Source organism: Mastigoproctus giganteus, chromosome 2, assembly GCF_048544385.1.
Source record: "Mastigoproctus giganteus isolate SK-2022 chromosome 2, ASM4854438v1, whole genome shotgun sequence".
Taxonomy (NCBI): Eukaryota; Metazoa; Arthropoda; class Arachnida; order Uropygi; family Thelyphonidae; genus Mastigoproctus; species Mastigoproctus giganteus.
This window is the reverse complement of record NC_143576.1, coordinates 201131968-201147649: the sequence shown is the minus strand read 5'-3', so window position 1 is coordinate 201147649 and position 15682 is coordinate 201131968. Positions and strand designations below refer to the sequence as shown.

At 34.1% G+C, this 15682-nt stretch overlaps 1 protein-coding gene across 2 annotated transcripts in view; it reads right to left on the bottom strand.

Annotated features, from left to right (window-relative positions):
• Positions 1-15682, bottom strand: part of LOC150089910 (genetic suppressor element 1-like) — a 488677-nt gene that overhangs the window by 113650 nt on the left and 359345 nt on the right. For both annotated transcript variants that reach the window (XM_090389701.1, XM_090389702.1), the window contains exons 4-5: positions 8242-8426; positions 2303-2487 (exon numbers count right to left, since the gene is read on the bottom strand). In XM_090389701.1, coding sequence (XP_090245827.1) covers positions 2303-2487; positions 8242-8426 — 370 coding nt within the window. The remainder of the gene's footprint in view (positions 1-2302; positions 2488-8241; positions 8427-15682) is intronic.

Here is a 15682-nt window from a genome sequence, read left to right as displayed (position 1 = left end):
ATCAACCTCTCGAAATGAGGACAAGGTTGCAAAATTTAAAAATTGTGGCAAGAGATCATCATTTGACCCTCAGAGTGATGACTGATGTTGTTATGTGGTTTTTAGGAGCATTAGCAACTAAGGCCATATTGCTCCGGGATATGCGGTGGTCATTCCCTGACCTTTCCGCATCCTCCGTATTTGGTGGTGACGGGCTCAAACCCCGGTCTAATCAAGAAGCGTGTGCTATGCACTGCTGCTCCTTCCCACCTGGCTACGGAGGCGCCTGATGACTGATGAGTTGGATATGAATAAGGAGAGGAGATGATGAGCTAGAGTATTTCAGGTGCCTAGTGGTGTCCATGCCATGGAATTTATGTGCTTTAATTCGAGCAAAAGGTGGCCCTACTAGATACTAAATAAAGGTTTCTAATTTTTTGGCCAGTGAGTGTATATTAACCTCAGTGTTTGCAGCTGTATAGATATACCATTCCACTCCAATGGGAGTTTAGGCAGGGAAGGTCTGGTGGAGAATCATGCACCTATACACCCTCTCTGTAGCAAATTTGATTAAAGCAGCATCCAAGGAGTGGACCAGTGGTAGCATTCACAACAGTAGATACCTATCAGACAGATGCAGTTGAACATTAGGACAGAGTTCTGACAATGATCTATTATAATATATAATTCTATTAAATTATATTATATAATTCTATTATATATTATGTCATAACTCTTTTCCCATCTCCTGCATGTCTGTCCTTTCCATAAACATTATAATCACCATAATTCAAAATCTGCATCACCAATACCAGAGTGGCAACATGTTTCTGTTAAAGAAACATATTTAACAAAATAAGTTGGTCCCACTGAAAAAGAGTTTAAAAAATGTCCAGGCTCATTGCAACCATGGTTTGCATAAACAAAATCTCTTCCTTTTACCCTTGACAAAAGTTATTTCTTTTAATTGAATATATCCCATATCAAAACACTATGATCATAGTGTTTTGAAGTGTTTTAATACATGATGAATCACTGTTGAAAACCAATATCATAAATATTGCTTTCTCTCCTCATCCCTCTAAAATTTTGGCGTAGAAAGCAGGCAGTCACTTAGCAAATCTAGAAAGATATCTGCTAATCAATGATCTGCCAACCCAAAAGTTCAAATTGATACTTGGCAAGTTAAAATCCTCCATGATGACATATCCTGATTTGTCGGCCCACTATTTTTCTGCATAGTTTTTCATTAAACTAATCACAGTCATTTGACCTATAACATACTCTAATTTTTGTTTTCCCAATGTTAATTTCACAAAACTGGCAACCAGTATCTGCTACTTAATCAAAGGCATAATCTTCCCCAAATATCAGTATGTCTGTCCTTTCTATAAATATTATAATCAAAATATTCAATTGTGCATCCCCAATATCAGAGTGGCACCACGTTTCTGTTTAACAACATCAGCATTTCATGACTTAACCAGCATTTCGAACTCATCAGATTTATTTACTAAACTCTATTACTACGTAAGTAATAAATATGTATCTGATTGCATTTTTGGCAACTCTAACACAGCCAATGTAATTGCTAATGTCATGTGGACTAGCAGGATTCAATTACACATATACTTATGGCTGTCATCAAACTATTTAATCTGTGTATTCCTCCAAACTAGCAGATTTTCCACCCAGCTAATACTGCCTTAATAACATCAGCAAATATTCTTGCACCCCTTCTATTCAAGTGTACTCATCTCTATAAAATCAGTCCTTTTAGTTAACAAGCAATGACAAGAAATTTTCTACCCTGTAATGCCTGTAAGCCTTGCACAATCTCTCCAGGGCCAACTGATTGACAAGGCTCTCATCATAAACTCCCTCTTATGTCTTGGCAAAATTCCAGTTATTTTAAAATTCAGCTTTAACTTGTGGTGTCCATATACATAACTATCATGAGTAGTGTGTGTGCACGCACATGCACACACAGCCGCAACAATAAACAAATGTTTTAACAGTTTATATGATAATAACCTGGTTCATTAGTTTGTAGTTAATAATACACAAAAAGTACAAAGTGACAATCCATTATAACACTACATTTTCTAAATCAAAAATTACAATTTCATATTCAGTGTAAAATTCCATCTGATTTACAAAATTTTACTGCATAATACAAAGTCACAAAGGTATTCTGAGTGTGTTCAAAAATTCATAAAAATAATAATAATAATAATTTTGCATAAACTTTGAAAAATTCAAAAAACATCAAAGAAGGTGAAATCAATTGAAATTCTTGTATCTAATTTGTTTAAGAACTTACCGTATCTGAGGATGTAAGGATGGTTCTGAATAATTTTTGGTCCCAAGCATATGATTATTTCGCTTATCACTAGTAAGACTTAGTGGTACTGGTTTTGAGTTATCCAACTTCAAACTTATTGGCTCCATACAATGATTGCTTGTGGGGATACTGATGTTTTGAGAATGTTTGACAAGATCTACATTCTGCATATAAAAGAAATAACCATGAGAAATAAACTACACCTTGAAGAAATAAATGTAAAAATATGTAGCAAGTTTTGGATGATACAATCAAGTGCACTGTGTAATATGCATGGCTGTCAAGCTGACTTTCAGAAAGCAGGATAATCTGGATTAACACATTTTATATTAAGATACAGCCACAGATTGCTTACCAATTAAGTACTTCCTCACTAAATGAAAGAATAGAATCTTCAACTCTTGTTTTCTCCACAACTTTGGCAGAAGAAATGCCTATGACTAAGTGAGAATCAACCTTCTGGTTTAGTCTGCTATGATTACAAACTTCCAAATTTAAAATAGAAGATTTAAAAGCTAATGGTATAATAAATTTGTACATAACATTCAACATACCTAGCAGTAACCTAAGTACATGGATCTCAGGTGTGCTGAATTGAAGAGCTATGTTTGGATTTTCAAATGTCGGCATATCATTTAAAAGAAACAAGCAAATTGCTTTATTTAAGCCAGAAGACAGAAAGCATAAACAGACTTTCTTCACAACTGAGGATAACAGGCCTAGAATTATCAGCTTGCTTGGCCTGCTTTTGCCAGCAGTATGCGATTCAGAAGGTTTAATTTAATACATTCATTTGTCTTCTTTCAAAACTTTTGGATTACGAACTGGATATGAATATGAGTCAGTGTCACTCACTAGTGATCACTTGTCAGACTTTTCATGGTAACTCTGAAAAGTGTTGATATAACTTTTCATATCCCTAATCTTTACCCATACTCATCAGGCATCATCTGGTGACTTTGGGCTTGGCAAACCCAGGGTCCTGAGCTGGATATCATCATTCTTCTGTTTCTTGCTTTCTTGGTTCTACTTCTCTCTCTCTCTCTCTCTCTCTCTCTCTCTCTCTAGCATGTAGAGGACTGCGTGAAAGTCTACCAAATTACTGGTAATGTTAACGAGAGCGTCATTAGACAATGGGGAAATTCACTTGAAGTAGAAAGTGTTAAATCCAGTGGCGGGAGACTCGTGACTCTGATGTTTGGGGGTGCTTAAAGTTACATTAAATTGTCTTGGTTATAAGACATGTAGACATATACAGTAATAATAATAAGCAAGTTAAAAATACTACAAAACATTAACTAGACACTTACCATTAACAGACTTGAACTTTTATTTAAAAACAAAATCCATTCTTCGGTTTTTATTTGTTGAAAATAGATTAATAACTTTTTCATTCATGTTTGGTGCACTGTTGACCAAGCTTTTCTCTATTAAAAGCATTGCTTGGGCATTTAGCCTTTCCTGATTCATAGTGCTCCTTAAAAATGTTTTTATTCTTTTTAATGTCGAATGGCAACTTTCAGGCTCTGAAGTAGTCATGGGAATGGTCAAAAGAACTTTTATGAGTTTTGTAAGTTCACCAACTACTTCAGTTAGATTATTTTCTGAGATAAATTTCAGCAAGTCAGTTAATTTGCAATAATTGTGTAGATCATGTAATTCCGTAAGAAGTTTTTCTCTTTCAATCATGGGATATGCCTCAGTAGTCTCCTGTACCTCTTCCATGGGCATTTTCATATGAAAAATAACAAAGTTCTAATTGTTAAACAATTTAGCAGCAATTAATTGCTTTGTAAAAGAATATCTCTCACCTATGTCAACACATATAGTCGCATACTTCCTTCACTTCAATCATGAGGGTTTTTGAAGGATTTTCACAGTACATTGAATTCCTGATTTTTAGAATGGCATTCTTAAAGTTTCCTATATATATATTCATGTATTTTAACTGCTTCAATTTCTCAAGATTCCATTTGATAACATCCACATGAGGCATTATCTGATGGAAAAGTTCTAACCAGAACTCAAATTTTTCATTACTCAAGATGTGCAAAATTCCAGATTCTTCTGAAATCATCTTATCTGCATTTGCTGTTGCTTTTAGTTCCTTCATGCACTTTTTTAAGGATTCAAAATTTTCATAAACGCTGTTCACAGTGCATATATTGAAGTTCAATCTTGTAGGGGAAGGTTGGGCAACATGGCTGTCCATATGCTTTTTGAGAACAGAGAGACTCTGTGGTGATCTCGAGAAAAATATTGGTATCGACATGAGGTTCAAAAAGAATATCCTTGAATCTTGGGTACTACTAGCTGCATTTCTCATCATCAGATTCAGTTGGTGTGCATAACAGTGAATAAAATGTGCATTTTTATAAACTTTTTTTATTTTAGTCTGAACTCCCCCTTTCTTGCCTTTCATCACACTTGTGCCATAAAATGTCTGAACAATTCCTTCGAGGATTATGTCTAACTGATCTAGAATGCACTTCAATTTCAGTCTGCCGTTTGGTTTTCCAGAGCGAAAAAAACCCAAAAAATGCTCAAAAATGTCTCCATTCAGTTCATTTCTCAGAACTGTCACCATTTGTATATGTTCTGAAACATTTGTTGCGTCATCAGCCATGACAGCTACGAATGAAGCTGTCTTTAATTTCTCTTTTTATTTCATCCCAGCATATTTTCAGCAAACAGTCAAAAATATCATTCTGAATAGTTTGAAATGCCTTTAAATACTGCATTACTTTCTAAATAGTCCTTTAAATTGGAATCTAATGTACAGGCGAAATTTATTAATCCTCTGATTACTCCTGGATTTTTAGAATCGTCTTTTTTGTCATGTCCATGTAAAGGAATTTCAAACTGTCCACAAAATTTAATGCAGTCTATTATTTTAGATAATACCTCATGATTCTTGGTAATTTTTCTGTTATGTTTGCAGATCGAAAGTCTTTAGGCCTCACTAAGCTGTTCTTTAATATTTACACTTCCTAAAAGTGATAGTGAAATCACATTATCAATATGTTTCTTCAAACTCTCATGTTTCAGAGTTTTTTCTTTCATTCTGTTTATGTTTATAAAACTACCTTTTGTCCACATTAAATCACCTCTGAACAGTACACATGGAAAACAACAAAACAATGAATTTTTAACTTCACAACGACAAAGCTAACTTTTCCTTTGGTACAATTCAGTTTTAAAACTGCGAATATATTTCTTATTATTACTTATCCCCCGTTTAGAAATTTGAATCTTTGGTGTGGAGCAGCCTTCTTTTTTAATCGCATTTTTTTCTTGGAGAGATAATTGTGAAAGCCTAAGTTGCGGGAGTTTGTTCACTGTCACCCAATTTACTTCATGAGGAAGCATGGAGGCCATGATCGAATCAAATTTCACAAAATCATGTGTTGTAGAAATAATGTTTTGTTGTTGTTGTTTTGGTTTTTAGGAGCATTAGCAACTAAGGTCATATTGCTCCGCGGATATGCGGTGGTCATTTCCTGACCTTTCCGCACCCTCCGTATTTGGTGGTCACGGACTCGAACCCCGGTCTAATCAAGAAGCGTGTGCTATGCACTGCTGCTCCTGCCCACCTGGCTACGGAGGTGCCATGAAATAATGCTTTACTTACACATTCAACTTATCAAGTTCAAGCTCAATTCGCAATTAAGCTGTAATCACATAATTACATTGTTAAATGCTGAGTATTGACTTAACACTGATATTATTTAGTTACTTAATGGGAATTCGGGCGAATAACAAAAAGACACCGACATTGTGGCTACACACCCATCATGGTCAACGAAGAAATCTGCACTATGCGCTTTACAGTGATTTTGATTCGTTTCACCTATAAAAAATGTATATTGGTAAGTTACCAATATGCTGGTTGTCAATGGCAACCAACTACCAGATATTCACCGGAATGCAAAATGTGTCACTGCCTGGTGCACAGTGAGGCCTACGGTTAATTAAACTTCAAAGTTGGAAACGGTTTCGTGTTTTTATTTGTTTATTATTGAAATGATTACTGGAAATAGAGGATGCAAGTCATATTAATAAAAATATTCATTGCTTTGCATTGTTCTTCACAAAATTTCATATAACTCCATTCATTGTACATCTAGATTTAAATAGCTGGGGGTGCTGCAGGGCCTATGGACGAGCCGCCCCTGGTTAAATCTCCCCAATCCCTAAAACTCACTAGCATATAATTGGGCAATTATATGCTAGTGAGTTTTACCACCATGATAAGGATAATCAATGAGCCTGTGGTCAAGGACTCGATTCAGGAGCATCTCAACAAGGATTGGAATCCTGAATAGGTCCAGGCATAAGTTTGTTAAGAGAAGATAATGTCTGACCAATCTAGTAAATTACTATAATGTGGTCATTGAACAGGATGCAGGTAACAATTCTGACATTATATACTTATAGTTCATTAAAGCTTTTGATACTGTCCCCATGTAAGGCTCTATATAAACTAAGAAAACTGAGGTATCTGGTAAGATCTTATTCTGGATTGTAGGCTGGCTAAAAGACAGGAGACAGCAGATTGTTGTGAATGGTCTGTCTTCAAAGTGCACCAGTGTAACAAGTGGAATCCTCCAGATCTGGACTTGCTGTTGGTCTCCCTAGTTTTAATTTTCATAAATGATATTGTTGTCAATATCATTTATGAAAATTAAAAGAAAGCTATCAAAGTCCGATGATCATTTTAAATCTAAATTAAAAACTGAACATTACCATAAGATACCAGTGGAGATACAGGTTCAAGAAACTTTTACCTAATCTGAGAGAAAAATTGATAACTGTAATGGATAAAAGCCTAATACTACAGTGCACAATTGAACAGATGAGTGGCATCAGCAACAAAAGCAAGAATCCCAAAGTGGTCAAAAGACAATATTTCATTTTTTGCAGATTTCAGAAAAAATCTAAATTACTTGAAATTGTTAAGCAAAATGAAGGGAACCACAAATAGGCAATCAAACAACTTTTTAAAGAAAACAAACATTCTGTATTACACTTGCCATGACATTGTGACATTAATCTTACAGAATATATATGAGAAGCAGTAAAATCATCTGTTTTGCAACAAATGATTTTACTATTTCTCATATATATTCGGTGTTTTGAAAGTTACAGAAGCAAAGTAAACTGATACTGCAGACAGCTTATCCTCTGATGAAAATACCCTCAGTGGAAAAGAATTCTTGTAACACAGAAAGGTAAACTTTTAATCTCTAAAATAAAAATAAGATTACATGAAAATAGGCAAATATGATTATATTTGAGGCCTTTCTACCTCAGCTTTAAATTTGAATTTATATACATGTATAGACAATAAAATGGGAGTCGAATTTATTAAACCATGCTAAATTATCAAGATCATTAACAGATATTGTTCTATGGTAAATGAAGCAACACATCTCACAACTTCCTTCTCCAGTGTCTGCAGTAGACATTGTCCACCTATTATGTTGCACCTTGCTTCTTAGTTTCAAGAAATAGTTAACATGCGGCATTTACCATTAGCAGTTTTAATGCTCCCAACTCCTGTGATCAAGAATTTCCTGGGCTCCACCCTGTAACTACCAATCTGTCCCTGTCTAGACCTCATCATACTCCTAGACTTTTTTTTGCATCACATGAAATACCAAGTTGCCTTGATATTTCATGTGATGTGCCTGACATGTACAATAAATCTATATAGACTGATAGCTTGAGGCTTTTGTCCTAGGCTTTACTACATATTTAAACAATACATCCGGTAAACAGTGAATACAGGATTAACAAACACTACAGGAACCACATTTTGAATGATGATTACAGGAGATATCATGGTGAAGGCTATGCAATTTTATGTAATTATAAGTCCATTCGGTGAAGATTTCAGAATATGAAAATAATCTTACCTTCCTGTTCTCTGCTCCATGATTATTATGTGCTTGTGTTGATGCAATAGTGACGACTGGTGAAGAAGCCACAGAGACAACTGTCTGATGATTTCCAAGATATAATGTAGGAACTGATCTCTTTGGTGTAGTGGATTGGTTTAGGGCAGGAGAAGTAACTGGAGTTATAGGTGACAAGTCTTTTTCTAAAAAAAATCCAAATAACAATATTAAAACATTACTTTTGCACAGTCAGAAATGTGACTCCAATATGTATATAAATAATATACCTACTGAAATATATCACTATATCAAGTTTACAAATGACCATGATGCAAGTAGCATTATAGCATTAGTAGAGGCATACGATGCAAGAAAGCAAGCTTATGCAGCATCAGCCAAAAAAAAAACCCTCCCATTTCATCCCTCCATTTGTTCCAACACAACTCTTATGGAAAGTAATCAACACAACTCTTATGGAAGGTAATCAACACAACTCTTATGGAAAAAGAAGATTACAGTATGGTGGTGGTTGGAGGGAATTGGCAATGCTGTGTAAGAAAATTGATTGGGTGGCTTAAACTTTTTTGGCACATACCACTTTTGGTCATAGTATGTTTCTATTACATCTGTACAAGTGTGAATGTGTTTTCAGGCTGACTCGCACATTGTTCGGGCTGAAAAAATCCAAAACAACTTGCAGGAAAAAAAAAAAAAAAAAAACCTCTTCTCTGATCCCTCTTTCTCAGATCATCTAGTTACAGTCCTGAATGAGTAAGCCTTAAAGAATTTTTCCAATCTCCAATGGGCGTTTGTTGGCAATAGTCAGTAGGGGTGTGTTTATCTGTTAGTTGGGTTTCACTGAAGATGCAATGAGAACTTTCTCTCGTGAGTTAAAAAGGTGTGTTTTAACTTCCAGCCATCTGTGTAGGCTGAAAAGAAGTCTACATATTCAGCTCGATGCACTGAATATACAGTACATGCAGCTTTTTTTTTTTTTTTTTTTTTTTTAAATATAAGAGATTTAACTCATAACTTTTTATAGGAAGTTCTTTGGCCTGATACTCACATCAAATTAATCCAATTAATACATTATATCAAACTAAGTTTATGACACGATATTATGGTTTAAAATTGTTAACATATACAGGTTTCTTAAAAATAATCCTGTATTCAATATCCGTAATCCGCTCACTGCCAAAAGGAAGAGTAAAGCGAAGTCGATGCACATCAACCCACTAAAAACTAAACCACCCAGCAATAATGGATAGGAAATTGAAGACCATTGTCAAATTTACTAAAATATTTTTAGACTAAACTTCTTAATAAGGGACAAAGTTATTTCAGGATGATCCGTGCTCACAAGAAGTAAAGTGACACTTAACAATCTCCACTCTCTTTTATACTAATAATAAGGTTCAATTTAGTGTACCGTGAACAAGATTATTTTTATTAACTAATGTAAATACAGTAATGTTATTTACACATGCGCGTAAAGATCCACGAATCCGAAATTGTGTATGGTCTAGGTACAATGTTGTTGTTGTTGTTATTTGGAGCATTAGCAACTAAGGCCATATTGCTCCGGGAATATGCGGTGGTCATTCCCTGACCTTTCCACGTCCTCCATATTTGGTGGTCAGTGACTCAAACCCCAGTCTAGTGAAGAAGCATGTGCTATGCACTCCTGCTCCTGCCCACCTAGCTACGGAGGCGCCGTCTAGGTACATTTATAGCATTAGGGTTTAACTTCATTTCAAGTGTTTTGGCTATTAAGAGTTTTGTATATTCACATTGTGTATTAATTATTCTTGCCTCATTAAAAAGAAGCATATGGTTCTCATGGTGGCATGAAAGGAAAGTTCAGACACACCTGTCCTTTTTGCCTTAACGGATGCCTGGTGTTGTTGTATTCGCATTGAAAGATAATTTTGGGCAGAACCAATATAAAAAGAATTACATTCCTCACATGCAATGTTATAGACTATTTTGGTACGCTCCATATCAACAACTGTGGTATTCTTCCTCATCTTCAATACTGTGTGGAGTTTACTTATGGGTTGCATGACAATTTTAAATTCCATGTTTTTAAAAATAGTAATGAATCATTTATAACATTGTAGTACATAAGGAACTTTAATAAAATATTTTTGTGTAAATGTTTTTATTATTAAGTGAAACCGTTTCCGATTTTTGTTTCACTTGTCGTTAAATATTCTCTATTGTACCTAATGTATATCCCCCGTTCGTAAACCTTGTAGAGAGTTCCTTATTAGGAGATTCTTGTGTAGAACTACAGTTGTAAGCATTATAGAATTGGTTAAAAATGATACTTCTTTTATAAGTAAAAGGGTGATAACTTGAATTATGTAAAAATTTTCCTGTGTTTGTTGGTTTGCGGTATATTTTAAAATGTATGCTATCGTTGACCATAGTTAATGTTAAATTAAGAAAATTTATAGATTTCTCTCCTGGTTTTTCATCTTCTAAAGTGAAACTAAGTCTCGTATGAATTTTGTTAAATGAATCCATGAGATTAATTACAATATCTTTATGAGAAATGACCAGGATATCATCAAGGTACCTACCATAAAATGTTAGGTTTGGAATATACGGATTTAAATGTAATTGTTCAATATTGTTAAGGTAAATTTCCATGACAAGGCCACTAAGGCTTAATCCCATTGGGAGTCCAAAAATCTGTCTATAGATATTCGGTTGGAATTCAATGTAATTGGCTTGAATGAGAAATCTAATTAAATAAAATATTTCAGTTTTTGGTAACTTGGTTTTATTCAATATTATGGAATTACTATTAATCAAATTGCATAATGTATCAAGCGAATAATTAACATCTACATTAGTGTATAATGAGACAACATCTGTACAATGATGTTACATCTTTATCTAACTTTTTGTCTTTTAGTTTATTAAAAAGTGAATCTGAATTTTTATACTGAATTTTAAAATAAGACAAAGGTTTTATAATATCATACAAATATGACACGAGGGATGCAAAAGCTGAATTTTTGTAGGCGACAATAAGTCGGATATCCCGTTTTGTGCAACTTAATTTGTCCAAAAAACAGGGTATTGGTTGTGCAACTTAATTTGTCCAAAAAACAGGGTAGGTACATTATTGGTACAAGCTTTTAGATTCTTTAAAGTTGCCATTGTAATATAGTCCTTCTTCCTGTATTCAGTTAAAGTGTTATTGTATTGTTTAATTAAGTTGTCAAACTTACTTCTATTTTCCAATTGATATGATATTATTCAATTTCTCAATATAATCCTTTCTATTTAAGATGACAACAGTCATCTTTGTTCCCTTTATCCGCTCTTTGTATTACAATATTATCATTTTTTCTTAATTTTTGAAAACTGTTCCTTTCTTCTTTTGATAGTTTAGGTATACTTGGTCCTTAGAATTATTGATAATATTGTTAATCTGCTGTATTAATCCTTCTTTGTTCTTACTATTTCTTAAGCCATATTCAAATTCAATTACTGTTTGTTTTTTCAGAAGTTGTGTAGGCGGCAGATTATAATTAAGACCTTTTTTGAGGATATTTATTTGGCCTGTAGATAAATTGTACGCAGATAAATTTATGACACTGAGGTTAGAACTGTTATTTGTATTATTAAAAATAATATCATTCTGTGGTACAGTTGATTCCGTTGCGTAATGTTGAATGTTTCTAGTACCGTCTCCCCCCCCCATAATGTATCATTTCATCACTACTATCAAAGTGTGTGTTACTCTCCATTCTTGCTACATGTCTATTATTGGCCTATAATAACCAGTGTACAGTATTTTGCTTCTAGGTCTATTGTCTGTTTAATTTTCTAACACCTGTTTTCTAATTTGAATCACTGATTGTACATAGTTCCAATCATTAACATGAAGATTTTTTTTTTTACTTTAGTTCAAAAGTTTTGTAATTGATTAAAATATTTTTTCTTGCTTACAAATCTATATTCTGATGTCATCTTAATAATTTTTTGCATTGTTTTAAATGCCAATTTTTGTATGCCTGACATTCTTTGTCTAAGAGTCACTCTGGCAAAAATTTTGGGTTTAAGTTTGCCCTTAAACAATATTTAAGAAATCTAATATGAAATTTTTGTGCCTCATATTTTAAAGTGATATAAATATATTCCAGAACCAAATTGTGTAGATGCATGTTCATATTTTTTTAATTTATAACTTAAACGTAGCGAAATATACAAGTGTTTGAGAGCAATTATAAAATAATGAATTGAAGTGTACGAATTAACGGCCTACAAAATGTATACGTGATTTTATGAACGTGCAAAAATCGGAATGTGATTATCATGAACGTGCTAAAATTAAGCGAAATTGAATTGGCGAGATAAAAGCGGAATTTATAAAAGAAACTATTTACAAAATTAAAAATGTGATAAGATGGAGTATCATCTGAATTTAAGTGGAGATAAAAACTAAAATCGTGAAAATAGATGAATTACTAAATGAAATTAGATGAATTACTTAGATGAAATACATAACAACGGTGTATATAAAACAAAACAAATGATAGGAAAATTCACCAGATGTTTTCATAATAATGAGTGAACTGGGTTAACTCAATAATCTACTTACTTCAAATAGGATATCAATTCAAAGTGAGATTGAGATAAATTTAAAACGGACCGTCCTGAAATAACTTTGTCCCTTATTAAAAAGTTTAGTCTAAAAATATTTTAGTAAATTTGAAAACTTCACTTTCCTATCCATTATTGCTGGGTGGTTTAGTTTTTAGTGAGTTGATGTGCATTGACTTTTCTTTACTCTTCCTTTTGGCAGGGAGTGGATTATGGTTATTGAATACAGGATTATTTTTAAAAAACCCATATACATTAACAATTTTAAACCATAATATCGTGTCATAAACTTAGTTTGATATAATGTTTTAAATGGATTAATTTGATGTGAGTGTAAGGCCGAAGAACTTCCTATAAAAAGGTATGAGTGAAATCTCTCATATTTTTAAATATTATCAAAATAGGAAGGATTGAGCTAAATTGCTCTTATATATTTTGAAGTACTTGCAGATATACAGAAGATGGTATATTAGCCTTCCATATTATGTTTTTAGAAGGAATTGTAAGCAGGGGTACATGAGCATGTGAGAGTGTACATACAGACTCTAAATAGCATTATTGTCAAGAATTCTTTCTGTCAAAGAAACGAAGATGGTTTGTTTGCTCCCACAGATTCTCTGGACAGATGTTCGAAATGCTCCAATAATAATTATGAATTGTTTAATGGTGGACAGGACATAACTGTTTTTGACAGATTAATATCCATGGGACACAATCTAATTAAGATCACAAAAGTGAAAAATAGAGATGAAGTAGAAATCATCAGCATTCACCCCTTGAACCAGAGGAGTAACACAAAGGACATTCAGACTTCTCATGCACAGTTGACAAATATACTCTCCAGAAATTTTGACACTGCTATCAAAATGTGAAAACATTGGCCACTGACCAGGAGAAGAGATAGTTATTGTTATTATTTAGTTTTTAGCAGCATTAGCAACTAAGGCCATATTGCTCCGGGGATATGCGGTGGTCATTCCCTGACCTTTCCGCATCCTCCATATTTGGTGGTCACAGGCTCGAACCTCGGTCTAATCAAGAAGCGTGTGCTACGCACTGCTGCTCTGCCCACCTGGCAACGGAGGCACCAAAGAAGAGATAGTCAATGGCTTGTTGCAGTTCAACAGCTTTCACGTTGTGTAACTAAAGAAATGAAGTCAATAAAGTAGAGGACTTCACCAGAAAACAAGAAAAACTTTTCAAATTTATACAGCAGGTTGATTTTTGTGGTGCAAAAACAACAAGGTTACAGTGCGCCATAAAAAAGTTAAAGTTTATAAAACATGAGTTTGGTAACCTTTGAAATGGTTACCTCATCAAAAGTTCATATATATACACACACACACACACACACACACACACACACACACACACACACACACACACACACACACACACACACACACACACACACACACACACACACACAGGTATTCAAAGAAAGTGCAATCACCTAGGAATGGTATGAATGGTTCAAGTTTTGTGAATGGTATGAAATGGTAACGTCATCTGCATAAAGGAATGTTTCAACTGTTTTTGGCAGGTCTTTTGTAATAGAATTTATTTTGATTGCAAACAAAGCTGCATTCAGCACTGAACCCTGAGGAACTCCTTCTTCCTAAGTATATATTTGTAACAGATAGTTTTGAAATTTTACTTGGAAGGTTCTGAGCTTCAGAAAATTTTTTATCAAGATTGGTAAGTGGCCTCGCAAACCAATGTTGTGGAGGTCATTCAGAATGCCTTATCGCCAGGTAGTGTCAAAGGCCTTTTCTATGTTGAGACTGATCATGATTAGATGCGCATTACTTAGAAAAGCATTGCAGATATTTGCCTCTGCTTTTATCATGGGGTCCAGAGATGATCTATTTTTACGAAAGCCATATTGATTTATGTTAAGTACATTATATGTTTCCAAAAACCAGGTTAATCAGTTGTTCACCATTTTCTCGAGGGTTTTCCCAAGGCAACTTGTTAGAACTATTGGTTGATAATTTGTAGGGATCGTATGATCTTTGGCAGATTTAGGAAAGGCAATTACAAGGGAGTTACGCCAGGAGTTTTTAATAGTAGTTTTCCATATAAATTATATTCTATAGTATAAGTAATGCCTTTAGAGATTTTTTGATTAAGTTGTTGGATCATTTCATAGTGAACTCCATCGGGTCCGGCTGCACTCTTCCTAGACTTAGCCAGAGCTTTTTGCAATTCTTCTTTGTTGAAAGGCTGGTTATATGGGAGTTGTTGGCTGGTATTAAAGTTTAGTCTGTATTTTTCAGCTACAGTTTTTGTTTTCTGAAAGGATGGGATATATGCCAATACTGCTGATATTTGCAAAAGTAGTTGCAAATACCACAGGAGCTAGTTATTGTCAGTGACTCAATTGTCAGGGAAATGGGAAATATATTGTGCAAAAAGTATAGATGGAATAAGACCAGGGTATGTCTGCCAGGGGCAAAAGATGATGATATAGAGCAGATATCATCTTTTAAGGACACAAAAGGTGATATTGTTGTACATTTTGGAACTAATGCCATAAAGAGTAGATCTGAGGACTTGCTTAACAAGTACAGGACACAATTTTGAGAAAAAGTTGTGAGCTATGATTAAATTTGAAGGTGTCTGCAATCTGCCCAGGCATGAAAGGAGGCTGCTGACGAGGCTACTAGAGACGGTCGTGTTCAAAGCCGCTAAGTGGATTTTTCTTATTTATTGATTTGAAATAATTGTTTTTCTAAAACTTTTGATTTAAATTTAGTAGTATAACATTATTTTGTGATTTTCTGATTAATTTGGTGTATTTATTCTTTACTCGGCCTTGTAATTGCATAAAAGTATC